The 25,119-nt window shown below is 45.2% G+C and overlaps 1 protein-coding gene across 19 annotated transcripts in view; it reads right to left on the bottom strand.

Annotated features, from left to right (window-relative positions):
• The window catches only part of LOC105697563 (disks large 1 tumor suppressor protein), a 487,904-nt gene that overhangs the window by 78,648 nt on the left and 384,137 nt on the right, over positions 1 to 25,119 (bottom strand). For 17 of the 19 annotated variants that reach the window (XM_012420943.2, XM_012420948.2, XM_012420951.2 and 14 more), the window contains one exon: positions 18,603 to 18,638. The exons of the other annotated variants lie outside the window; for them this stretch is intronic. In XM_012420943.2, the coding sequence (XP_012276366.1) occupies positions 18,603 to 18,638 (36 nt within the window). The remainder of the gene's footprint in view (positions 1 to 18,602; positions 18,639 to 25,119) is intronic. 19 annotated transcript variants of the gene reach the window in all.

The following is a 25,119-nucleotide window of genomic DNA, read 5'->3' as shown; positions in this document are numbered from 1 at the left end:
TATTTCGTGTATAACTTTCGGTTCCGAACTTCGGGAACAGGAGTTCCCTAGTTTCGCGTTGCCTCCACCTTCCCTGAGGTTACGCGTCCGCGTGATCAGTATTTGGATCAGTGGCTGGGAAAATTGTCTCGAGCTCTCGAGATTCTCTCCCAGCTTCGGGGAGTTTCGGAAGTCCTACCGAAATAAAGAAGAGGCTCGAGGTCTATTGCTATTTTCGTACGCTTTTACTCAAGAAGCTATCCGCACGTTTTACGTTCAACCGCGGAAGGTAGCTACCGTTTTTTCTTATCAATTTCCATTAGATAAAATACCCGGTTACCCCTGCCACTTAAAAAGTCTAAGCACTTGAGCAAGTACTTCCTTGGTAAATAAACTGTATACAAATAATGGCGTGTATAACGCTAATGTCCAATCGTACAAAATTGGAGATAGGGCCCCAATGTAAATTATTATGCATACGTCCTAACGTTCAATGAACATCGACATTATATATAATATAACACTATTGCCTGCAAAGTTCTGTAGAACGTTGTGTACGTATCGAAAAAATGTATTTTTTAAATTATTTTTTTTCTCGTATTTAAAAAAAAAATTCACCGGGCTACGTCAAATCGTTCACCCTTAGGATTCGGCGACTACGTTGCGGCAGTGCTACCGAAAGGTCTACCTCCTGTTATAATTTATGCCTGCCTAATTTGCAGGATTATCGCACAAAGGTACCGCCTCGCAGGTGTCGGCGAGTGAGTCGCCATATTGGATTTAGTACTTCCTCCTTTCGTAAGGAGTAACGGGGGCGGCATTAGTCGGATGCGTAAATACGCGCTCACCGTTAAAGGGAGAGGCTGTGGGTCTTAGAGGAGGGATTAAGGCGAGCATAATCATCCCTGAAACTCCACGGTACGCTCCGCCTAATCCACGGAACTTTCTCTCTGATATCAAACGCAGCCATGATCCCCGCCAACTCGGCACGGAAAATAATATTCGAGTGAGAACTTATTAAGTAAAACGGTATTTACATCGGAAGCAATGATCGTTCGGCTGGAACAATTTCATGATAAAGCAGCAGGTCATTCGCTCTTCAACAGGTGTCCCCGATATTCGATACTTGGACATTTCCACGTCAAACGAATTGAAAAATCGAATGGGTACATTATTGGAATCGACAGTTGGAGCTAATTAAATTGCAGACGGTCCAGTCTAGAAGTATTACTCCGTTTGCGAGAAAACGTGAAAAAAAAAAAACTGATTTTGTGGATCAACTTTGAGGGTGGCTATCGTAGGGCTCTTCAAATGTATCATTCCACCAAATGTAGCAACTGTATAATTTATTCACCCGCCAGAATTTTATCGTTACATAATTTCTCATAAGTTACGGGAAATCGTGCATACATTGCGAACCGTTTCAATTCTATGAACACCTCCGTTGCAACACACGGTGACAATGGGATTCTTATGCAACGGCCTCCACGTGATGCACACCGCAGGGCGAAGGTCGCGCGACAATCCGCGAATCGTGTTCGTCCATACGACGAGTGCAGCCTTGGTTTTCGATATCCTTCGCGAGTGACACGGCATGTCTTACATGTAAGTGTACTTTACATATCCCCGACGGTACGCGGTAGGGTTTATGCAAAAGTGCGCACGGTGTACTGTTGCATTTGTCCCGGGCGGTGCATACGCGAGGCGCCGAGCGTGCAGCTGCAGCTGCGGTCAGTACGCGCGACATCCAGAGCGTATCCTGCGCGCATCTTGCATTACGCGACCGGCTTACGTAGATGTACGTAGATGCACATAGATGCACCCACAGGTACACGCCTGGGTCAACCGGCTTAAGGGAGGTCAAAGAGTGCCTCGATGCGTGATGTGCATCGGATGCAGATGCGAGGGTCAATTGTCTTGCTATCATCGATTATGCACTGGCGAGTCCACCGATCGAATAAGCTGCAGGTATTGCTGAAAAGGAAGTTGTATCTACCGCCAGACTTGGGGTTACCGCAATTACTTTATAATGCCGAGATTGCTTATCGCAGTACAAGGCAAAAGAGATGTCTTGATCTTATTTTAATTTCTGATCTCAGTTCCTAATCTTGAGACGGTGGGAAATTTGTTGTTGTTAAGGTTTGCAAGGTGGTTCCCGAAGAGCTGGCGGGTAATGTTGACCCGGAAATTGAGGGTTTATGTACTCGTTAATTAAAAGCGGGTAATGGATGTTGATTCAACGTAGGGGGGACCAGACAGCGAGTAGACGCGGAAGAGCAAGGTGTTAAGTAATACATACGGACGTTGGTACTATTTTGAGGGTATGTGTACGCATTTTGGAATGTCCCCGATGAAATTAGAAATCTCGTCGGATTCGGAATAGCACCCTCGATGAGGAGCGCACTGTGATGCACGTCATAACTTAGCAGCACGTGTTGAAAAGTGTCGCGAATAATCACGAGACTTCTCGTGTCGGGCGAGTACGTCATTTGGCTTGATCGAGGTTCTTCTTCTTCGGCGACTTTGGCAAATGCGAATCCGAGCACGTGCGTCCTACGTAAACGTGAAGACTAATTTCGGGCAGTCCACCGCAGAAAATACGATTCCACGAAGTATTTAATTATTATTTTCCCAGCGCGGGGGAAAAGAGCCAGAAGAAATATGGCCGCGACTACCCCGACTTATAACACGGCGACTTTGTGCATGTTACTTTTGCGAATCCTTTTTGCTAACTCGTGGAAAGACGTTCGCGTGATTCGTCGTTGGGCACGGACTGGGTAAATGCGTGATCACATCCCACGAATCACGAAAGGCTTGCACGCACGCTGCAACCCATATCATTTTTCCGATAACACGTATAAGGACCTTACGGCTACATCAACCAGAAGTTATTTAAGAACGACACAACTTCCGGTTGTTTCCCTCGCGATAACAAAACCCTTTCATAATCCAGCTATCAGATTTTTAGCATGCCGCGGACGAGGCTACAACGACGAAATACGACAAAAAAATGAAAGTGAACATGATGGATCGCTTAATTCATTGCCAAAGGTCAGTAAAAGTTAAATGTACAATACATTAAAGTCTGATTTTAAATTGAATGTATTTTCAAGATGGAGGCCAAGTATAAAATTCTGGATGTGGCTTTTCGAAATTGAAGCACTTGGGACATTTTAGAAGATTTATCTCGAGTAGAGGAAGAACTTGAACAGTTGATTTGGCCTGACGGTTGACAGGGTAAAGTCGCCCTCGGTGGAAGTATACGTGACGCAGATTCATCGACGTCAAGTTTAGATCTAATGAGCAAGAAAAGACAATCGAATGCCAAGAAAATCAGACGATTATCCCGGTCCCGCAAAGGTCACGCGATAATTCTCGAAGAGGCCTCGTTAAATCAAGGTTCACTTGCTATATGTGACCGAATCTGGTCGTTGCCAAAATCCTTAGATCTGCCATTTTCTGCACATCTCGAACACAACTACAATACCTACTCCTAAAGCCTCCACTTTCATTTAACATTAATTCCTTGCAAAACATGTATAAACGAATTGGAATCCCTAACAAATCAAATAATTTCCCTCGAGTAAATAATCGGAATAGAAAAGTATATAATTATCTTTAAGCGGAACAGTTCTAATGAAAGATAATTGTTCTCCAGGAAAGATTCCACGTTTTAGTGGCGAATAAATGTCCTCTGCATTTTCTTCTTTTTTTTCTTCTTTTTTTCAGACTGCGCTCGCTAAGCCCGACATATTTCGCTTCCCTGTTCCTGCAGAATGGCCTGCAAAGCCGGTCTCCAGCTTCCAGTGCGTTTCTTCATCGACTTTTCTCCCGGTTTAGGGAGAAAGGAGCGCGATTAGCGGCCGCGGGCGATTAGTTACGGCGCGGAAGGAGGAGGTACGGCCAAGGTGAGGGAACTAACGTCCAAGTAGTTGAAGAAACTCTCCTCGGAAACGAGCACTTGGTGAACACCGCCGGCGGTGCATTAGCAAAATTGGAGTATCTCCAACTTTACGGCGTCGGAATCGCAGTTGAAGCACTGGCCGCGCCGCGTTGAGAGCTGCCCGGAACTTGTAACTGGTCCTGCGAGGAAAACGGCGGAGGAAGGGAAAGGTTAATTGTCTGAACGGGGGAAGTCGTGGGACCATTTTCTATACCTCGTAAAATCACGTCCCGTCCAAAAAACAAGAATTGCCAATTACCTACCCGAACTCCTCCGAGTCAAAACGATCGGTCACCCTTGAACCTCCAACCCTGTATGCTTTTGACCATTTAATTTTCCGACAGAAATTTCGGCGTCATATTGTTTACAAATAACCTCAGAGTCCGCGTTTCTTATTAGAACGTCGAAGTCCTTGGAACGTGACAAAACTCACGATACCGCAACTCGTTACTCGCGACTGTCGCTCGACTTAGTCGAGAATAATCACTTCCTCGACAGATGCGTTATTTTATAGAAACGCTAATTTCTAAATCAATGATTTTACGTCCATCTCCTTATATGGACACATCTCAGAACGCGCTGAACGACGATTGGAGAAACGTCGTATCCAGAACGTCGCTTCTGGAACGCCGCGGCTTTCGGGACAAAGGGAAACGTAAAGACTTGACATAATTTCCTCTACCCCACATACTACCATTTTCCCTTGGTTCTGCGCAAAACTGTTGGGATTGAGGTGGATCTTTTCGTTACGCACATCCCCGGAATAAACGTCGAAATAAGTGCAGCCTAGGGAAGCACCTGCCCCTGCAGGGGAGGAAATCGCCTTTATCAAGGATGTCTAAAGGAACTCGGAGCCCTGGAATGTCCTCAACACAGGTGCATCTTCCTGCAGTGTATACTTACTCCAAGCACGTCGAATCCCTTGCCCGGAGCTATGGTGGCGAAAAGCCGGATTCGTATTCCCTTGTTCCCTTTGATGACCGACCGACTGGTGACCCAGTTATTCGCACGGATATCTCATTAGCACGCGCGAAGGACGAGCGCATGTCCCGTGGTATAAACTCCGGTGCGACTTCGTTAATTACGTCGCACACCGGCCGAGTAAGCCCCCGGCCACGTGCGGAAAATTCCCGAAAAAAGGGAAGAAAAGACAAAAAGGAGTCCCGATCGGCGCACCGCGGACATTCCAGGAGGACGCAAATTAAACCTCAAATCCGACCGCACCATATTCCATATTTCGTAGCTCGAGCATAATCCGCTTAATGCGCAGGTCCCCTGGCTCGACTCGCCAAAAAATGGGAGCGATAACGCCCCGGGGCACAGTGGCGAAAATGACGAAAAAGCTGGCCAAAACCTCAGGAATGAAATTTGTATTTTGAAATTATTGTTCGTCAAATTGGATATGAGGAGTAATTCGAACATCTACTTCCAAAAGGATGGATACCTTATTATTATGTATGCTTCTGTACGTCAATCTAAAATTGACAATCGCAGGATTTTGTTGTCGCAATGCATATTTCTTTGAGTCAACCAACTTTTTTTTCTCAGTGCATTGCTGGCACAAATTCAAGTTACAACGAAAGAAAGTGGAGGTCCGATGAAAGAACGGACAAAAATTCAAAGGCTAAGCGGTTTTAATTTTTTTTTTTTATTTAAAGGAAATGTGCAATTTTCATGTCGCTTGGACTCATTTAAGGAGATTTGTAGGTTGTGAAATGCGTCTGAATTAAAGTGAGATTAAAAGAGAATGAAGAAGTATAGGAAATATTTGCTTATATACAATCGTTTTTATCCCTGATACTCCCTAAAACTGAATATTCGTTTAATGTAAGGATCCCTCCTGTAAACTGAAACCGTTGTTAACTGCATTTATAAAGTTATTCGATGACCGTATAAGTAGTGAAAATAAAAAGAAGCACCGGGAGCAAAAAGGTGCACGGTTTACCCGAATCCCGAGGAATCTGAAAATTTCAAGCGAGGGTTTCCGCGGGTTAACGCTGCCGGCTAGTGTCCCCATCAAGGAGCGTTTACACCACGCGGTTTAACGGCTCCGGGAAAATTAAATATCCCTGTAAACTGTGGTCACCCGACGCGCGTGCAAACCTCCCGCACTTTCGGCCGAGCGATTTTAATTTTCAGTTTTAATTGCAGCTGGGCTCTCTCTTTATGTGAGCCCTGCATCCTCGGGGGCGGCGAGTAATTGCATTGTCCGTGTCGAAAAAGGCGCCGCCGCCATTTTGGAGGCTAAGTTCCGTTCCGAGGCCGGGATCGAAAATTTCAAAGAAACCCGGGACTATATTTCTCGCTAATTGTGACTCAACGAGGGAAGAAAATGGACTCAAGAGAACCGAGGTCTCGGCCTTCACGGATCCGAGAAATAAAACCCTTACCTTCCCACGAGTAAACGATTCTTTCAATCGTTCAGGAAAAGTCGTAAGCCTCTCAAAAATACTTTTAAAAAAATTATCGTGCACGTATCCGTATTTTGTTATTAACTTCTAACATGTCCTCGCGTTGAATAATGACCGACTATGAATTTCCGCATGTCCAGGTCCACAGAGTTTAAACGACACCAGGCAACATAAACTTCTTTCCTCGCTAGTGCCACGTCGGGTAATTAATGAAATTGTCAAATTTACGGGAAGTTCGGGGAGTGCCCTAAGTGGCCCTCCCCTGCCCTCCGGAACTTTAAATAGGTAATTTCTTGCCAAACCGACCCATCCCACCCTTAATAACGAATTCAGGTTCGAAACTGCCGACACGCCGAACATGCCAAGGAGGTGGGACCGTCACGAGGGTGAGATGACGTACGACATCTAAGTCTACTCGAGAGCGCCGCCACTCGGGGGAGGTCTCGGCAAGGGTTAAACAAGTTTGATTAATTTGCCGAAATTCCCGAGGGGTTCCGCCGGCTATAAATAAAGATTAGATCTCGGTTTCGGACGCGGGGATTCGGGACCGGGGGTAATTTATTCATAGATCGATTAAGTCGAGGCAATATCTCGGGGAGAAAAGTTCCGTTCGAGACGCCGGCAGGGGGTGGCGGAAAACCGACGGAGCGACGAAAGCCTCGGGAAAAATACGGGCGGAATATTAATTTAAACGCCGCCACTGTTTATATTTAAATGCGCGAAGAGAGGGTGGCTCGGGGTTGGCCGATACCGACTTACCCCGAGAAGTCGGCGGGGCCGTCCCTTTGCGTTTCGTTCATTAATTTCGCTTTTACGACCCGGAAGCTTTTACGGCGATGAGAATCGCCCACGCACACCCCCGGCGATATCTCGGGGCGGCTGTCGGTAAATACCGGCATTATGTAAACTGCCTTGTCACTTGACGATCCGTCGGGACGAAGAATATCTACTACCTCCCAAGGCTCGGATATCGGGTCGTGATGACCCTCTGAACTTGACCCTCGGCATCCCAAATTTCGATTTAATTTTTTCTGGACAAACAAATTATTCGGCAATTTTTCTAAATTCAAGACATGCTATATATGCGTTGTACATTCTGTGTAATACTTATCTTAAGATGATATGCCAGCGTGACGCGCCAGCTAATGTTATCACTTGAGTATTCAAAACGACGTTACCACCAAAAACGGTATGGGTGAATTTTAATTTATCGACGTCGATGAAATTTCTCAGCCCCTTTCATATCATCTTAAGCGAGAGATAGATTTTGCGACGGCTCTTTGTCGGTGGATTCGGCGTGCATATCGAGCTTCGCGGTTGAAACCACGGAAATCCGAGATCGTCATAAAGCGCAGGACGTGGCCGTAACTCGAGGCGCGAATTGTCAAAGTGCCACTGTGACAATGGACGTTGATTTCCAATCCTAGCAGACACAAACGGCGGAAAACATTCCCTCGGGAAACGGTGTGTCCCTTTCCTCCGAACCGCCCCTGATCCTCCTTCGATCGCACTTTATGGCGGGCTCTTCCTATTCCGGATGCGAAGGGACTTCTCACCGAGGCGAGGCCTGTTGAATCTTTTATCGACGTAATTGACTAAAAGGCTAAAAAGAGCCTCACGGATGAATCTAACATGAGTCTGCATCGGTCTCGTATCTCGGAGAGGATCGCCGTGGGAGATGACGTATGGGGAGGCAGTCAATTCAGATTTAGAGCGCACCTGGAGAACGACTGGACGAGGAAAGAGATTTGAACCAATGTACCGGAATTTTTCTTCCAAATCCTCGGTACCGTTTCTTGATAAACAAATGTTCATTCATTTCTTGCCCTATCCAACCTATTGACGACGCTCGAGGGCAAAAAAAATCACTTTCCATTAAAACAAGGAATTCCTGTGACCAACAGATTTTTATTTGCTGTTATCTACAAAATAAGTTATACAGTTGATTGACTGAAGCTAATACAAATTTTAATCGACGTTGAATTTTCTTGTTATTTATTATCGTTAGATTTTATGAATATAAACGTCTCGGAATGAAAAGTCGATTCGCTTGAAAAAATTTATGACTTCGGAAGGATTAAATAACACTCTTGTGCCAAACTTGAATTTTACAGATATACAGTAAATCTGATGTTTTTCACGAAACTCTGCCACGTACCGGTATACTAAAAAAAACTCGCATTTTGGACAAAATGCAACATTTTGTTGCAATTTAGTTTTCAGGGTGACGAAAATCTCGGGAACGTCTTTGCAAATTTCCCCGGGCGTACGCTTTTCGCGTCAGCACGACTCGTTAAGGGTTTTCACTGGGAGACGAACACGAGGCGAGTTCCCATTATTCCGATCACGTTTCCCGGTTGTTCTTTTCTTCCCACGGATTGGATGGGACGCCCTCCTTTGGGATCCCCTCGTTTCCCTGGCTCGGGTCTCCGAAATTCCGAGTCGCGCTCCCGTCCCTTCCAACTGTTTAGACCGCAGAATCGAAAAGCCGATACCCGACTTACGCGGCCGACTAGATTCCGAGTGCCTGTCTCGCCCCGAAGTGGCGCTCTTATTCCCAGATCGCTTCATTGTCGCACCTCGATGGCAAAATAAATGGACGGTGCACAATGAATGTCGATTCGCTTCCTGACGCTGAGTAATAACTTGCCCCGTTCGATTTAGCCTGCGTAGAACATTTTTTCAACAGTTATTTCCATTCGACCGTGCGACTTCAGGATTGAGCTGATTTAAATAATTAATAAAAAAAGTTTGCCTTTTGAAATCATGACTTTGAATAATTACGACGTTTTTAAAAATCCTGACTTAGTGATTTTTTTTGTCAAGATCGGCGTTTTTGTATTTTTCGAAAAATATGATTTTTATCAACTCTGTGCTCATTACTTTGGAGAAATAAATATCCGATATTCCAGAACGCTAAAGGGACGATTTTATTCCAAGATAATTTTTCAGCTGATTTTATTCAAAACTAATTGTTAATTCGGTTATTACCGAAAGTTTGCCGCCGAGTTAAAATGACGAATTTACCTTTTACTTCCCAAAAATAATTCCTGTCAAATGAAATCGTGATTTAATGTGGGAATTATTTTATTTACAGTATCGGAAATAAAGGTTGTTTAATAATGCACGTCGTGTAATTAAATTCATAATTGTGACGAGACCCTTTGTTGAGCCAATTGTTTAGGTAGAAATGGTGGAAAACCGATATCCGACTTTCATACGATGGGTTAGTAAAAAAAAAGTTCAGGGAAAGGGGAATATCGATACGATTGTGTTTGGTTTTCTCTCCGAGTTAATGATTCGTAAAAAAAAAGAGAAGACAAATTTTGGTCCGGGAACAGTGAATTTCGGAATAACGAAAACTGCACGGTGTTAATTCATTTGATACGTACGTGAATTATTTGAAATTATTACAGCGTACCGCGTATTTATTATTCCGCATATTTGCGTGGAGAGTTAACACCTCATATTTATTTATCATAAACGAAGTGTCCTCTCGGAAATCCGAATGAACAAACATTTCACCCGTTCATCATTTTTCATTACTTTCTTCCTGTTTCGAAATCTTTTTCCCCGCCAGTTTCATCCAGTCTGCGAAACTTTACCCTTATTTCGCTAAACGTCCCATTAAGTTTCTCCCTTGTGTTCGAGAGTATCCTTAAACTCCAGGGGCGCAGAATTTCCAAGGTAAAAGGTCCCGTCACCGTGTCTCCGGAAATGATTCCCCAAGAAACTAAGAAGACCTCTTTCCTTTCGTTATCTTACGTCAATGTCTCGACGTGGGGTCTCCGATGGCACAAAGTCGCTTAAAAGGTATTAGTTAATAAAAATGGCTAAGGGCTTTCAAACTAATTTATGCCGTGGCCAAGTGCACCGAAAGGTTGAGTCACGTTTCCTGGGGTATATCTTGCTTTATCGTATATTAATGCCCCTTACCCCGTGTTTACTAGACTTTTTCCAACCCCTAAATTTCCTCGGCGACCAGGGTCGACGTTATCACCGAAACGTGCGTTTTATATCAGGAAACGTGCCGTTAAGTGTTCGTTTCGCCGGTCTGCGTGTAGCCAGAACTCCCAGGGTGAGAACCGCCAGGATTGCGGTTTTCCCTCGTGTCCCAGGGGATGATGTCTCCGGGCTTGTCCGGGGTTGCCGAGGAGATCTCTCCACCCCGCGACTCGTCGCCCAGCGCGCAGTCGGCGGGGGGTTGTTAATGAATATTTATGCTATTATCGCGGCTCAAGGGATGCCGAGTGCAAAGAAAGCTTCAAGCCTCCGACTTTAAGCTCGAACCCTAGCAGCTTCGATAAAGCGGCGCCTCGCGTTCTTTGCATTCGCGACGCCCTGATTTTTCAGGGGATGTTCCTACCCCACGAAAATGCAGGGAAAAACGAGCTTTGCATAAGTCTCTCTTCCTCCCTTGCGCACGTCACCCTACACCTTGCCGACTTCGGCTGAAATTCCTTGTCTCCTTGAGAAATCGTTCCGAATATTCTTCCTCGGTATTGATCTTGGTTCGTTGAGAAAAAGCAGTGTTAAAGTGATATGAAAGTGGCATTTGGAAGGTCAATTATGAACATTTTTTCCACCCTGGGTGTACCGAATTGTTTGAATTTAACCACATGAATATGGGAGCTTCGAGGAAGGTCTTGACACGTATGAAATTTGATTTTTAATAATTTGTTTATGAGTATTTTTGCATGATTCACAAACCCTCTTTTAATTTTCTTTTTTTTAATATACAAACGAAGTTTCACGGTTGTGTGGATCATCTTAAGATTCTCTATCTTCACCTGGTAAAATTTCAAACCAGTCCTTCGTAATAATTGCGGAAAATTTGACTCCTCAGGGATTCCCAGTTGCTCCCATGACGTACGACTCGATTACTCGTTTCTCAAAATTACGGAGTCATTTCTATACCTCGTCCTCGACGGGGTTTCCAGGCTCGAGAAAAGTTGCTTTTTTGTTAGCTCGCAAATTGGCGCGTCGCGAGGCATTTTTAACAACCGCTTTTCAAGGCAAACTCGCGGTACCCGAGCCGCATTCGATAACATTTATTCATATCGATATCGGTACTGTGCTAATTGGCAATTTTTTTCGTTAAGCCCCGCCAAGCCGGAAGTCATCGTCGCGGAAACTCAATTATACGAATGGCTGTTAACAGGGTGATCGATTATATGCGCGCCGATTACGCGAACAATCGGCTTACCGCATGGGCCCGGTTATTTATTTATCAATCTAGTATCAATCAGAGATTATCGAGGTGATCGAAAACAATTCCCGACATCGCGTTTCGGCGAAGTCACCCATTGGTCGCTCCCTCGCTCTTGTTCGGCAAAAGGGTTGGATCCGCAATATTCCCAATTACAACTGTCGAATAAGAGAATCGTTGCCTCCCGCTGGCGCGGATCCCTCCGAAATGTCGAACGGTCAACTAAAGCGACAATGGGCCTGCAAATGGGTGCGAAACGAGGCCAATAAATCCCAGAACCCTAAAGCCAGGAACTAGTTCAGGAAGGAAGTTCCCCAGGGAGATGCTCGCTGCAGTCGACTATTCGAATAGCCTAACATACCCCTGAGGGCATTTCCGCGTCGAAAGAAATAACTCGAACCCATCGTACCTATTTGCAAGACAAAAAAAATAGACAATCTTGGAAAAGTAAGGAAAAGCGTAGAATAATTAAACTCACCTTCGGCTTGGGCGCTTGCAAGCCCACAACTCAGGTTTTTTTAGTTTTCTTTTTCTTTTTTTTTATATATAAAACTCGGTCTGCTGAGGTTTTAAAAGAATTCTGTTTCTTAACCACCCCTCGACTAAGTTAGCAAGAGGGGTCCAGTATGAAATGACAAAATAATGGATTCCACGCGGTCCAATACGGTATTCATATGTTTCACATTTCACGGAGGCAACCAAACTGCCCCAGGACAAATAAAGCACAATTCCCTTTTATCCCAGAGTCAGGTAAACAATACCTCGATACAATACCTGTCCGCGTGCAGACCTTCGACTCCTCATCAGGACGATTCCGCAGTTAACCCAGAACGGAACCGGGTCGGCAGTTCAAACACGAGGAGACAGCAGATTACGAAGTGTCCTCGAGGGCAGCGCTTAGGTCGATAATAACCGAGGCCAGTCCGTGAGGGAGTAAAAAAGAAGAAAAGGAAAAGAAAAGAAAAACGAAGAAACGAGTCCAGTGGACCCGCGCTCGCATTATACATCGCCGACGTAAGAAGAGGCGCCCGCCATTAGATGTTCCCGGCGAAATGGTTAGACCCTCGGGACATAATACGTTCCCGGAACGACGTCACCGTCGACCTCGTCGTCGGCGACGCCCGCGACGGCATCCATCCCAATTTCCGTCGGACGCCGACAGCGTTTTGCATAGAAATTCCCTGTATCGGGGCGGGCGCTCTCGCACAAATGGGAAAACTTACCGATGCCTGTGCTTCGGTAAGCCTGTGCTTCAAAGCGCTAACGAGGGAAAAGGCGTGTTTACTCGAAATTGCAAAACTGCATTTACCGGGCCGCGACGATGCGGCCTCGGTGCGCCGTTCCTGTAGGAACCCCAGGAAAACCACCGGGGACCGCCCACGGTGGGGTTGGAGCACCTAGACCGTGTAAATGCGGGGGTAACTTCCCAGTTTATCTTTCGTTTTAAATCATTCATCCCTCGCGTACGTGTCCGGGGGGATGCGTATAATGAAACGGGCAGTTGACACGGTACGCAATTGATGCACCTGTTATTTTCGAAATATCCGGCGGGCTACGAGCTGGACTTTGCGCGAGAATTTATTGTTGACCGAAGGGCGGGATGTAGGGGCGATTCTTTTGGATTATGGGATGAGCGATTTGCCGATACGGGGTGGGATTTTTGGGCCAATTGCGATATCAATTCTGGGTTTAGTGGAGGCTTTAATCGGCGGTGATGTTTCCGGCTGTAGTGGGATGTTCAGAATGTTATTGCGGCTTTTGCCGTTCGAGACTTGACGCTTTGTTTTCCAATAAAGTTGTTTTTCCTTTATGTCCGCGTTGTACATCGTTTTAAAGCGCATACTTCGAGTTATATTTTTATGACAATAATTGTGCTTTGAATATTAATCTGTTTCGTCTTATTTTGGACGTTTAGTCTAACATCAGTCATAAAGTCAGGGTAGAGATGGAGGTAATTTATTTTTATGTTAAAAAAGTATATGGGTATTTATTTAGTATCCATTTCGATTAGGGAAAAAAATTCGGCAAATCCTACCGAGATCGTCCGCTGGGAAGGAGGAAAGGGTTGACGTCAGGTGTGCGCGAAGTACTCGAGATGCGAGGGAGGGAAGTCAATTCTCGGCGACGAATCGATTGCTCGTGCAAATGGAAACGTCGAGGGTAGTGGAGCTACCCTCCAAGCTCTTCGACCCGAGGACCTTTCGAGTGAACTTTTCCAACTTGACGAACAAAGATGGATTAACTTTTGGGCTTCGCAGAAATCTTACAGTACATACAACGGCGTAAGCGAAACGTGGAATAATACTCGACGCGAAAAAAAACTTGACGTTTCTTGTCCAACGTAACAAAAAACAAAAGATGAATGGTGACATTAAGGGGGTTAGTAGGTTTGTGAAATGTGTATTTATAAAAGTTGGTGTTCATAAAAGAGAATAAAGAGGTATGGGAAGTATTTGGTCACGGGGCTGTTTCATTTTATTTTACGGAGAATTTAATAAAAAGAAGCTTGAAAATGTTTAACAATGGCGGATTTAGGAAGGCTGGACATTTCTGATTTTTTTTTTTTCACGATGTACACGATTCCATGAGAACAAGTGTGAAACAATTCAGATAGTTTCAGAAGCTCAAGAAGCGTGGTTGAAAACCCACGCCACGGATTTTCCTTTTCTTCCACTCCTAGGCCAGCGGATGCAACGCTTCATCCGCACCTTCCATGGGAAAAGGGAGGAAAGGGTGGAGCCTCTCGGTGGCGCGAAATAGGCACTTAAGGGATTCCTTCCGGGCGAGGGAAGTAGACATTCGGATTCATAATCCATCCGGTTAATCTCGGCAATTTGCCGCCGGAGGAAGGAGGGTGCGTCAGCGGGTTTGACAGCCGAAATGACACCTCGCAGGGCCGGTCGACGGCTCGGTTTTGCCCCCGTCGGCCGTCACCCTCGGGGACGTCGCCCCGTCGAGTGACGGGAAGCGGCGAGGACCGACGTCATAACTAACCCACGGTGTTCCGGGCAGAGACGCCCGGGACGAGTTGCAAGCTGGAAGCTCACCGACCAGGAGGGATAAATATCGGAGAGGAAGTCCGGATCTCGTAATGGAATTAGGATCCTGCCGAATCCTGGGGTGGACGCGCGAGCGTGTCGGGGCGTACGTGAGTTCCTACTTTTCCGGCACGGAGCACGACATTACGCAAGTCGGGAATTCGTTTCGGCTAAAAGCCGAATATCTGTTCCACGGGGACCGCCATGGCTTCCGGATGAAGTACGTCACCCGGGGGAGGTCGGGAGAGTCTATTAAGCGGATGGTATCGATCAATTCTCGCGACAATCTCAGCTTTCGTCGTGCTTTTTCCTCCCCCGCGAGACACGCTTTCTACCGGAAAGGCACAAATGACCGAAGAGATCCTGGTCCTGACGGTTCGCGAGGAAGGTACCTTCAGGTTTTTTCCCATTTAAGGTGACGTGAAAACGATCCCCGAGGCGTCAAATCTCTATTTGAAATCCTGACTCCCTGACTTCGAGATAACCAACGTCCGGCCCAAACCGCCGGACCTAGAGAGGTGAAATTTTCCTTAAGATATAAATTCTCGTTAACAAGGGTTTTTTTTTTTATCGAAGACTGTTTCATTTACAAACACGAAATTTGGCGGAAATGCGCTTCGTTCAAATCTACCGGGCGCATGTAAGACGAAATTTTGATTTTCACTTTCGGAAGGAGTGGAAACGAGGGTGGTAGATGATCTAAAGGGTGCCCATATCTCCGTTTATTTATCAATGTAATTAGATTTATCGCATTTTTGCAGCAGGGTGACTACTAATTTTGTACAGCATATTCCAATGTTACATGAAATAACTAATTATATGACGCCAGCACAGATATAACGAGGACGCTTTTACCAGCAATCAAAATTCATTTAAAATCGGCGCGCATAAGCCGACACTCTTTTGCGCACGTGCGTCGTATGCATACAAGTGATGCTCAAACCCCAAGCATTTAGTATGTAGTATATACTATGTACTAAAGCGAATTCGGACACGGCCTAAGCATTTCCAGGTAGGAAAATCTCCACGTCCCCTTATAATGAATTCTTGGGGACGAGAGCGATTTTTTTCAGTCGTTTCGTCCCCTCTCCCGCCAAAACCGTAAGAGGGAGATCAATGGACCGAATACGATCCGGTGAGGCGAATCCACCGGATTCGGCAGAAACTCGATCTGGCTGGCGATTCGTCCGTCTGGGCGTACCTTTTTTTCCCCACGTCCCTTGATTTACGCGATCCGCGCCAAGGGCAGAAGGCGAGCGAGAGAGCTGCCCGAGGGAGCGAGAGAGAGAGGCCAACTTCCGGTGGTTAGCGGCAGTTTGGCCCATTTGGCAAACTCGGCGTCGGTGGAGGCACCTCCGGTGGCGAAGCCTCTCCGCGCCGTCAGGGTATGACGAATGGCCCGGCGAATATTCCCGGAATATTTCGCCGGGCTACAAATCGAATTAGACCTTCTATGAATCATTCGAGGAGCCGTCGCGGAGTAGAAAACTCCCGGTAAACGGGAAGTGCCCCCGAAGTTTAGCCCGTGGGCACTAGAGAGGACCGGGAGATTTAGGTCGCGCCCGCGGGCGCTCTCGGCGAAAAAGTTCAACCATCGTCGAGGCCGTCCTTCGAGTCCTCGACCCCCGGGTCCCTTCCTGAAATCGATGCAATGCCTCCCTGCAGAGGCCCCCCCGGGGAAATACTTCCGCGAGGTTTATCTTTCCCGATGCACTTCCTGCACCCCCTAGTGATTTTCTTACCTCTTGCCCTGACCTTGGCACGGAGACCCGTTTTCCGGGATCCGAGAAACGCGGACTCGACTGGATGGCCGAATTGCGACTAACAAGGTTTCCGCGACCGAATTTCTCTCCCAGACTTTCCGACCTCGCGTCGGACGTGACTGGATCACCGATAACTAGCTGGCCGTGATAGCTAGACATTTATATTTATCTTGAAGTCTTTTACAGTCTACGTTGATAATTATACAAACTGAAGCGTTCCATATGTCACTTCGGTAAACTAATGATGAAGCCTATCCAAGAAACGTAAAACATCGGAAACGTGCACGAGCCACGCTATGTTGGTTCTACGATATTATAAGTAAATGAATTTTTGATGAAAAATGAAATTTCGTGAGTTCCAGGACCTACTTTAGCGCCTCCATATTTACGTGGTTGAATTTGAGGTAAAAAGTTTAATAAGACAGATTGTACAGAAAATGTATGGTAAGGCTGGCATCGGCACGAATGGTTCCACGTCAGTGTTGGATCGATTAATAATTTGCACGTGAACGAGAGAGTACCCGTACTTGACTTTTGCACATCTCGCGGATGTAGATTACGAACTCGCATTATCGATAGGGAGTTAGTTCGGTCTGTTACTCGAGGTCCGGAAGTAATTTTGACTATCGTTATCTCTATCGAAGTTCTCGACTTGGCAGCGCAGCCAATCGTCGGGGAATTGGATGAAGTTGGCTTGAGTAATTTTCGGTGCGATTAGGTCGTAGTGGTTCAGCTCGTTTCCAGAAGTATGAAACAATGTCGCTACACGTCGCCACTCTTGTTAGGAGGAAACCAACGAAATCTCGAAAATTGCACATCGAAACTTTTACTATTACAAGCTATTAATGTAACCGCGCCGCTGCTGCAATTCAAATTAAATGTCTTAATAAAATGTGCCCAGGTGATCTACCTGCACTCGAGATAGCAGGTCCCATAAATCACTTTTTGATGAAATGCAATCGACTTAAAATAAACTACAGTCGCAGCGAAATATAACCTTCCTTCCACCTGACAACGAAACGTTTTGTTTCACACCTCGGGATACAATGAGAAAACAAATCGAAACGAAGGTCTCAACATAAAAGCTACTACTCGTCACGTAGACATATTAGACTCAAGGTAAGTACAAAAGGCACTTGCAAATTTATCCGAGGAGCAAAGCGTGAAATGTACATTATTTTTAATTACTTCTACGGAATTAAATTGCAAAACCGATAGAACAGGGCGTACGACACCGAGAGCAATTTAAATACGGTGTTAAAAGAAAAAGAAGCTGTAATAAATTTATGAATCATGTATCAGACGTTTTATTCGGATACGGCATACTGACTTTATAACACTATTTAATGTACATGACTTTAATTTCACAAGCTGATTTAAAAAATCTCCGATAAAATGTCCTACAATTTGAAGCTCGTTTATACACCACATACTAATTTAAATCATACCAAATTTGTCATTTTAATACAACTCTCTACCCTTAAATCCCATGAAATTTATGATCATTTTAACGCTCTGCCACTCGCATTAAAAGGAAACTGTGGCGAAATCAATTTAATAAAAAAATTAATTACAGCTCGCTCACTTGATCTTTTATGAACTTAAATGCGTCTACGTATCAGAATTGCCATCATTTCTCACGGCATTAAATGATTCACGTTTCGCGATCTAGCCGATGAAGGCATATCGGTAAAATAGAAACGAGTCGAACATGTTTACGAGAACCGTAATGTGAATTGCATGCACTCCACTCGCGCAGTGTCGACAAGTTGTTGACATAAGATAAACATATGCTTTGCTCAGCATCCCTCGTAAAAATTGGCAGTACCGTCGAGTGCAGCAAACTCGACGCGGGTAACGAGTTGGCTGTAAAAGAAGCATGCCGACGTAATGTGTAAAAATGAGACGATCGTAAAAAAAAATTCGAGCCACCGTATACAAGCGATGCATGCATCGACATTCTGTTCCGCGACAATAAAAAATTGCCGAATGAGCAAATTCGCGGCCCACAAGAGTTACGAATGTTGTGCTTACAATGCGCTTTCTGATGACAAAATTAATACGATTGAATAGAGCCGTAAGAACTTTTTGGACAACCTAAGATTTCACTGTACAATCAGCCAATGTTTAAATCAAGCGACAAGAGGTATATCAAAGAGGCAGATAGGAAAAAAGCGGAGCTAAAAATGATTATGTTCGGATAGAAGAGGAAGAATCTGGGAACATGCACAGCATCCAAGCTCCAAAATCTGTACTTACGTGTCTTGTATCCCCCGCGAGGAGTGGAGTGTGTGCCTGCAACAATGATGGTCCGAGTGATTAGAAACGGATTCGGGACCGTTTTCATGGCTATCTATGCATTCCGCAAATGCTCCATCTAATGAAAGATACAGCTAACAACCTCTCCGAATACCGAAACGAGAGAAACATTTCTCCATCCCAGGAATTTTGCTCTCATGCGAGTCATCATGCGCTCATCACACGTGGGCGTACATGATGCGTATGTAATGTCGGAAATGAAAAGTAAAAGAAACTTCATGCAAGACCCGGCCGCCGTGATTTATGAATGTTGAAGGAGAGGTTCCATTTGAGCTTCTCGTTACAATATATACGCAGTATAATGTAACGCGAGAAAATACAGTGCACTGTTAAAAATATGTTCTAATTACAATACACATGTAGTCGAATTGTGTTCAACCTACGATTATCGGAATTTTCTATACAATTACATTCGGGAATTCAGTATACAAGTATACGAATTTCGAAGGGCACGAATACTGAATTTCAAAATCTTTCGTACACCAATTATGGTGTGCTCCGAAACGTAGTATACATTTGCCCGCTTTTCATTTCAAGAGCCACTGTACAAAATACGATTACAACCACTTTTAATGCAATGTCCAGCTGGCTAAAAATTCTCGTTTTCAATTGTACGTCGCGTTCGATGATAATGCCGGAATCTGATAAAAATAAATGGAGATAAGAATTCCAAAATGCCCGATATCGCCGATATCGTGTTCTTCGAAATTTCGCCGACGAAGCCGAGCCCTACCGAGCGTTCATTTTTTCTCGCCTTTTTCGGCGTGCATTCAACGACCAGCCGCAAGAACGTCGTCCCTCCACGTTTTCCGTATTCAAGAGATCCAATCTCAGCAGGGGGGCCAAAAAATAATGGATATCCATCCGCAAGCGGATCGAAAGTTGAAGCTCCCAAAGCGGTTTTTCATATCGATCCGCCGTGATTCCCGTAAGTTATACGCGAGACTTTCCAGAAGAGATTTCTCCACGATACGTTCCCCAAATGGCTCCCTCGTATCGAGGTTCTCGAGAGAAATATTTTCCTCGAATACGAGGCGTACCGACGCTCCGAACGCTAGGGGAACGAATGCCCCAGAAGTTCGGCCCCTGGGGGTCCTCCGAAGGAAAAGGAGAAAAAAGTGGGGAAAACGAAAAGAGCCCCCACGCTCGTTCGGAACGACATGCGGAATCTTTCGACCGATTCCGGAACGCATTTACTGTGCCGGCACAGGCATAAAACGCGTTTAGAAAGACATTTCCGAGAGACAAATGGTTTCCGGTCGACGTTCGCCAAGTCAAAATTGATATTCGACGCCCGAGCTCCGAACGTTCAACAATGGTTGCGCTGTAAATTATTCGAAAAGTTAATACGGCGAAGACTCAACGATGAGGTTCCAGATGGACTGGAATTAACTTCATGCAGATGATTTGCTAAATAGGCAATATCGAAATTTAATGAATGCACTTCATAATCGCACGAATAGATTTAATGAAATGAAATAAATGGAGCTCATTATAAACGGGTGTATCAGGCCAGATGGAGTTTCCGTGTTCAATCGAGAATTAGGACAATGAACAATTCTCCCTGGAGTACATGGTAACCGATGGGCACGTGCAATAAGGGGTCACTCTGGATTTTCGACAATGCCGCGCATAGACACAACCTCGCAAGGCACTCCCGAAATCCTAATCCGAATTCCTCGGTGAGTCAAATGGACACCCTGATTGCTACCGATTTCTGAGATGAAGGACCTAAGAAGTTGGCACTAGGTTCAACACTTTTGACAGACTATCATTGCCATCCCCAAATGCTAAGCCAACATCAATCAATAAAAAGGAAACGGGTTTACAATTTTATTTCAGGAATTACAGGTGTATTGTTACAAAATGAAAGATCTTCCTTACAGAAACATACGCGTAGCAGGCATTGAACTTCATTTCGCCGTTATTTCACATTTTGGGACATTTTCTAGGGGTACAGATTTAACCGTGAATTACATGTTAAAAATAGATGCAAAGAGAGTGCGGACGTATCCGCCTGTCCAACTTCATTTTAACTCCATTTCCTACAAATTAAAACGAGTTACGAGATCGAATAGTTCCCGACAAGGGAATTCTCTCTCCATTTCAGTCAGTCTTCCATTAATACCCCGGTGCTGGAAACGGGCAGTTTCCATTAACAGTTACATTCTTTACGGCTCTTTATCAGCTCGGAAAAGAGGTTTTACTTAAGGATTGGCACCCGCTTGGTACCTTTAAATGCTATATAAAAAGGCAATTACTCCGCGCCGTAACAAGGACGCGAGATAGTGAGAAAATTGGTTCTTGGCAACAAAAATGGCTGAAACACAATTTCAGCCGTAACATCATATGTTACACGTTATACGTGCTGCATGCCCGCCGAGGTATCAAGAGTATTAAAAAATTAATAAACAAGAAATGGGATATTTTTATAACTAACATGATCACGAACGCTATTTTTAAATTCGCTGCCGCAACAATTATTCAATATCAAAATGGATTAAAATCTATTTCCTGCGATCGAGGGGTTACTTTCCAGGCGATTAAGCGATCATAGATCCCGGATATCTTTCGTTCCTTTCCGCGATATTTCATTTTACTTCATCCATTAGGGGTCTCTGCGGTACCGGCAATAAATTTCAGAATATGACCCCTGGTACTGTTAATCTGACAAACTGGAATTACGGTATAACGGGCGGTTCATCATTTGTATTTGGGGAAACTGCACAAGCCCCCTGACAGACTGTATCCTACAAGTGTTTGCTCATCCGTACATGTCCTCAATACAGTAAATTTGACAATATAGTTCCCCCTCTATTTCGGCGGGTATAAATCTCCGATGCGATTAACCGCCCATTATTTCTAACGAATTGCAAAATAATGAATTCCCAACCACTTCGATAAAACAATGGCCAAAAATATCGACGTGCGGCCGCTGTGCAGTTGGAGATAAAACTTCTAAATCAAAGTGAATGATTAGACATTATTAATTATTCTTAGTTATTCGTCCAAGGACTGCCCTTATGCAGTCAGTAGAAAATACAAAATGAAATACAAAATGGAGCGAAAAAAAAGACATTTCTCGGAGATATTTGAAAACTTCACTGCACTTCTTCAGTGTTTTCTTTCCCTGGCGAGTGGCAAAGATCGGTCGTAGGGGTCAAGGGGTCTAGCCAATCGAAAGACGAATTTTCCACCGTCACCCCAACGGCCGAAGAGACCTCTATTCCACGGGCGGCAATTTTCCCGGACCATTCCTCAGCGGTCCGTCACGTCCGACAAAAGGAGCACGAGCTCCCTCGTCGTTCTCGAATTCCCCGGGAATTTATACGGACCGTTTAGCCGCACCTCCCGTCGCATATAAAATCGTCCTTTCAAATCTACTTAATTGTACAAAGTGTGTCTCGGGAGGAAGGGAGACCGAGGAGCACCGGGTCTCGGACCGGCCGACTTTCGGAAAGTTCCCCGTCGCCTTTCTACTTTCCTCGGGGCCCGGCGCTAGGACGAAGTTAAATGGAAATTAATTATACGGGGGCCGCCGAGGCGTCGGGGGTTAATTCGCACGCAGCGAAATATGAAATTCAATTACCCCGTAGGCCCGGTTGGTGCCGCCCACCCCCGTGACGTTCCCACGGAAAACTACGAGAGACAACTTTACGAGCGTGTCGCGCCCTCGCCGCTTAATTTCGCACCCTTCGAACGCTTCCGGGGCGCGAAAACGCCACCAGCTAGACTCCCCGGTCGTTTCGCTGACAGATATTTCTCTCTCCTCCTCTGCCCCCCTTTTTTTATCCCCGCTTATAATGAATTCCAAGCAGCCCCGGGGCGAGGTGGAGGCGCGAAGGTGCAGCAACACGGGATATAAAAAAATGGTTAATCTTGAGTGCGCACTGCCAGCCTTGCGAGCACCTCGACGTAAATGGAGGTGCATCTACTTGACGGGGAATATTCCCCGAGAGCGTAGCCGGGGATGGTCGAAAAACGCCGGTTTCGCGGGGCTGGGGGAGATCACCCCTTGCGAGACCGTTCGGGGTATCGGTACATTTTGGGAAATGTCCTGCCAGGCATGGGGTGTAAAACATGACCAATCCCGCTTTAGCACGTTTGCTCGGTTCGGTGTCTACGAAAGACGTGCCAGGGTAGTTGGAACAGTGGGTACAATTGAGAAATAATTGGGTGAACTGCGCTCCTAGGATAATTGGAAAACTTCGGCTCCGCGAGTCTTGGATTGTACCCTCGCGCGAAACTCGGGGGTGGTTTTGGATCGGGATTTTAATATCCCGAGGAGGATGTGCCTCTACTCTTGGAGTCTCTATTTAAAACAGCAGTAATTCTCGAGAAGTAATTTCCACTTGTTCGAACTTCATTCACAGGAGGCTCACTTTATCCTTGACGTGCTTTTTCGAGAAAGGAAAAAGCTCGTCGGTATATTTTCAAGGGGGTCTTACGATCTACAAGGTCGTTTTTCCGTTCCTTTTTAAGGATTAATTGCAAGTAAATAGGACCGTAATGGTAATTTCTCCTCGCTAAAACGCAAAAAAGCGAGAAAAAGAAACCATTCCTTTTTATTTTCAAATAAACATATTAATTTCGTAATAAGAACCGGCCTCGAGAAGCATTCAGAACCGAAGGAGACACCCTCGAGAGATACCGAGCGAAAAGTCCCGGTCAACTTTACATGAAAAATGTTCCGAGGATTCCCCGTAGGAGTTTCGGAAATTCAGAGGGATTCCCGGCTGCCGACAAGTACCGAGGCTCCCCAGGAAATACGAGTTTCGGATTAGGGGTTTTAATGGATTCCCGAATCCGTCCGGAAACTTTGGCTCCCGTCAGATTCCCGGAGGCATTTGTTATTCCCAAAGTTGTCCGCGAATCCGCGTATGAGCGCGTTTACGCGGACGTGTCCTGCGAGTCCCGAGGACGTTGTAAGACGAAGGTAGGAATCGATCATGGGACGCGGTTATTTGGACTTTGTTACATTTACACGTTTATGGAATATCGATTTCTCGAGGCAGGAAGCGTATTCATATATTCCAGGATTTAGGTAGCGACAAAATCTCGTTCCCCGTTTGCGCCATCCCGTATACCTTGGATACGTCCGAACCGACGTTATGTAAACCCCCGGTATTTCCCTAAAATATCCCGAAATCGTCCTTCCACCCCGCAAAAGTGACATAACTCGCCGGTTACATTCGCATTAATCGGCACTGTCATTACGGAGGTGTGCCTCCGTAAAACCACGCTGGACATCCAGGACAACGTCTGCTCCTCGTAATTGAATCGTGTACGCGACGGGAAATAAAATAAATATATCAGACGCTTGCTAAGCCCCAGACGGAACTTTGCAACTTTACAGCTTCAACTTCACTGCTAACGAAGAAAGTTACCGGCTCGTTGGGGAGGTCTGACTTGTTACAAGCTAAGTAGATACCTGCAGGCCAGCTTTCTCACCTAACTAAGAAGCTGTTTATTTACGGACGACTGTGCGCCTTTTTGTGTCAAAAGCTGTTAAGAGGATATGAAAGGCGCTAAGAAATTTCATCGACGTCGATAAAATAAAATTCATCCATACCCTTTTCGGTGATAATGCCATTTGAATACTCAAGAGGTAACATAAGCTGGTGCGTTCCATTCCCGACATTTTTTTTTTGTGTCCATATAACAAAAACGTTTCTGGTAAAATGGTTTTGCTGATCGACTTTCAAGTTTTACCCTCGCTGAAACGAGTAACATTTCTTGTTCTGACTGCGAATTATTTTTCTGCGTACATATGGTAACATGGACGCATTAAATATTCGCCGTAAAGTTAGAAAATAGGAACGTACAGTACATCCAACATGTATGCTCGATTCACCGATGATATGCCATTTGTTTAAATTACCGCGTGGGTCATCGGCCACTCGTTTACCACTTGCGTAATAATCGTAAAGTTTCCGAGTACGGAGTAATAGTGCGTATCCGCGCATAATTAGTGGGAAATAGTACGTACCGAGCCGACGTGATGGATACGAAACGGTGATCGATAAGGGTTATCGCCACTGCATGAACTGTACACAAGGTAAAGTTACCCGAAGAATGGATGTCCATAAAGCTGGCAAGATAAACAAAATTGTGGAAGGATCTGAATAAACAGAAAGTAGTGAAATGTACGTATTATACACGTAAATGTAGCGGAATTACAGGGTAGGTGTGAATAAACGTCACCCAGGAAACGTCGTCCAGGCCGAACGTCCCTTGTTACCGAATTGTATTAATGTTTATCATTTGAACTCGAAGGCAATCTACTCTCAAGAAAGAAAATCGTTTTCACTGATTTCCAAGTAAATAGTCCCTCGTATCGAGCAGACTGACCACCCATCTCGCTCCACGATATTTGGTAGCAGGGGTGCAATAATTTTTGAGTTCTTAACTCTAAAAAATACTGTCAAAATCGGTCCGCAGGGAGAATTCCCGATCC

Source organism: Orussus abietinus, unplaced genomic scaffold (genome assembly GCF_000612105.2).
Source record: "Orussus abietinus isolate OABI.00-Male unplaced genomic scaffold, Oabi_2.0 scaffold21, whole genome shotgun sequence".
Lineage (NCBI taxonomy): Eukaryota > Metazoa > Arthropoda > Insecta > Hymenoptera > Orussidae > Orussus > Orussus abietinus.
Note: the sequence above shows the minus strand (reverse complement) of the source record. Positions and strands in the feature narration are given on the sequence as shown.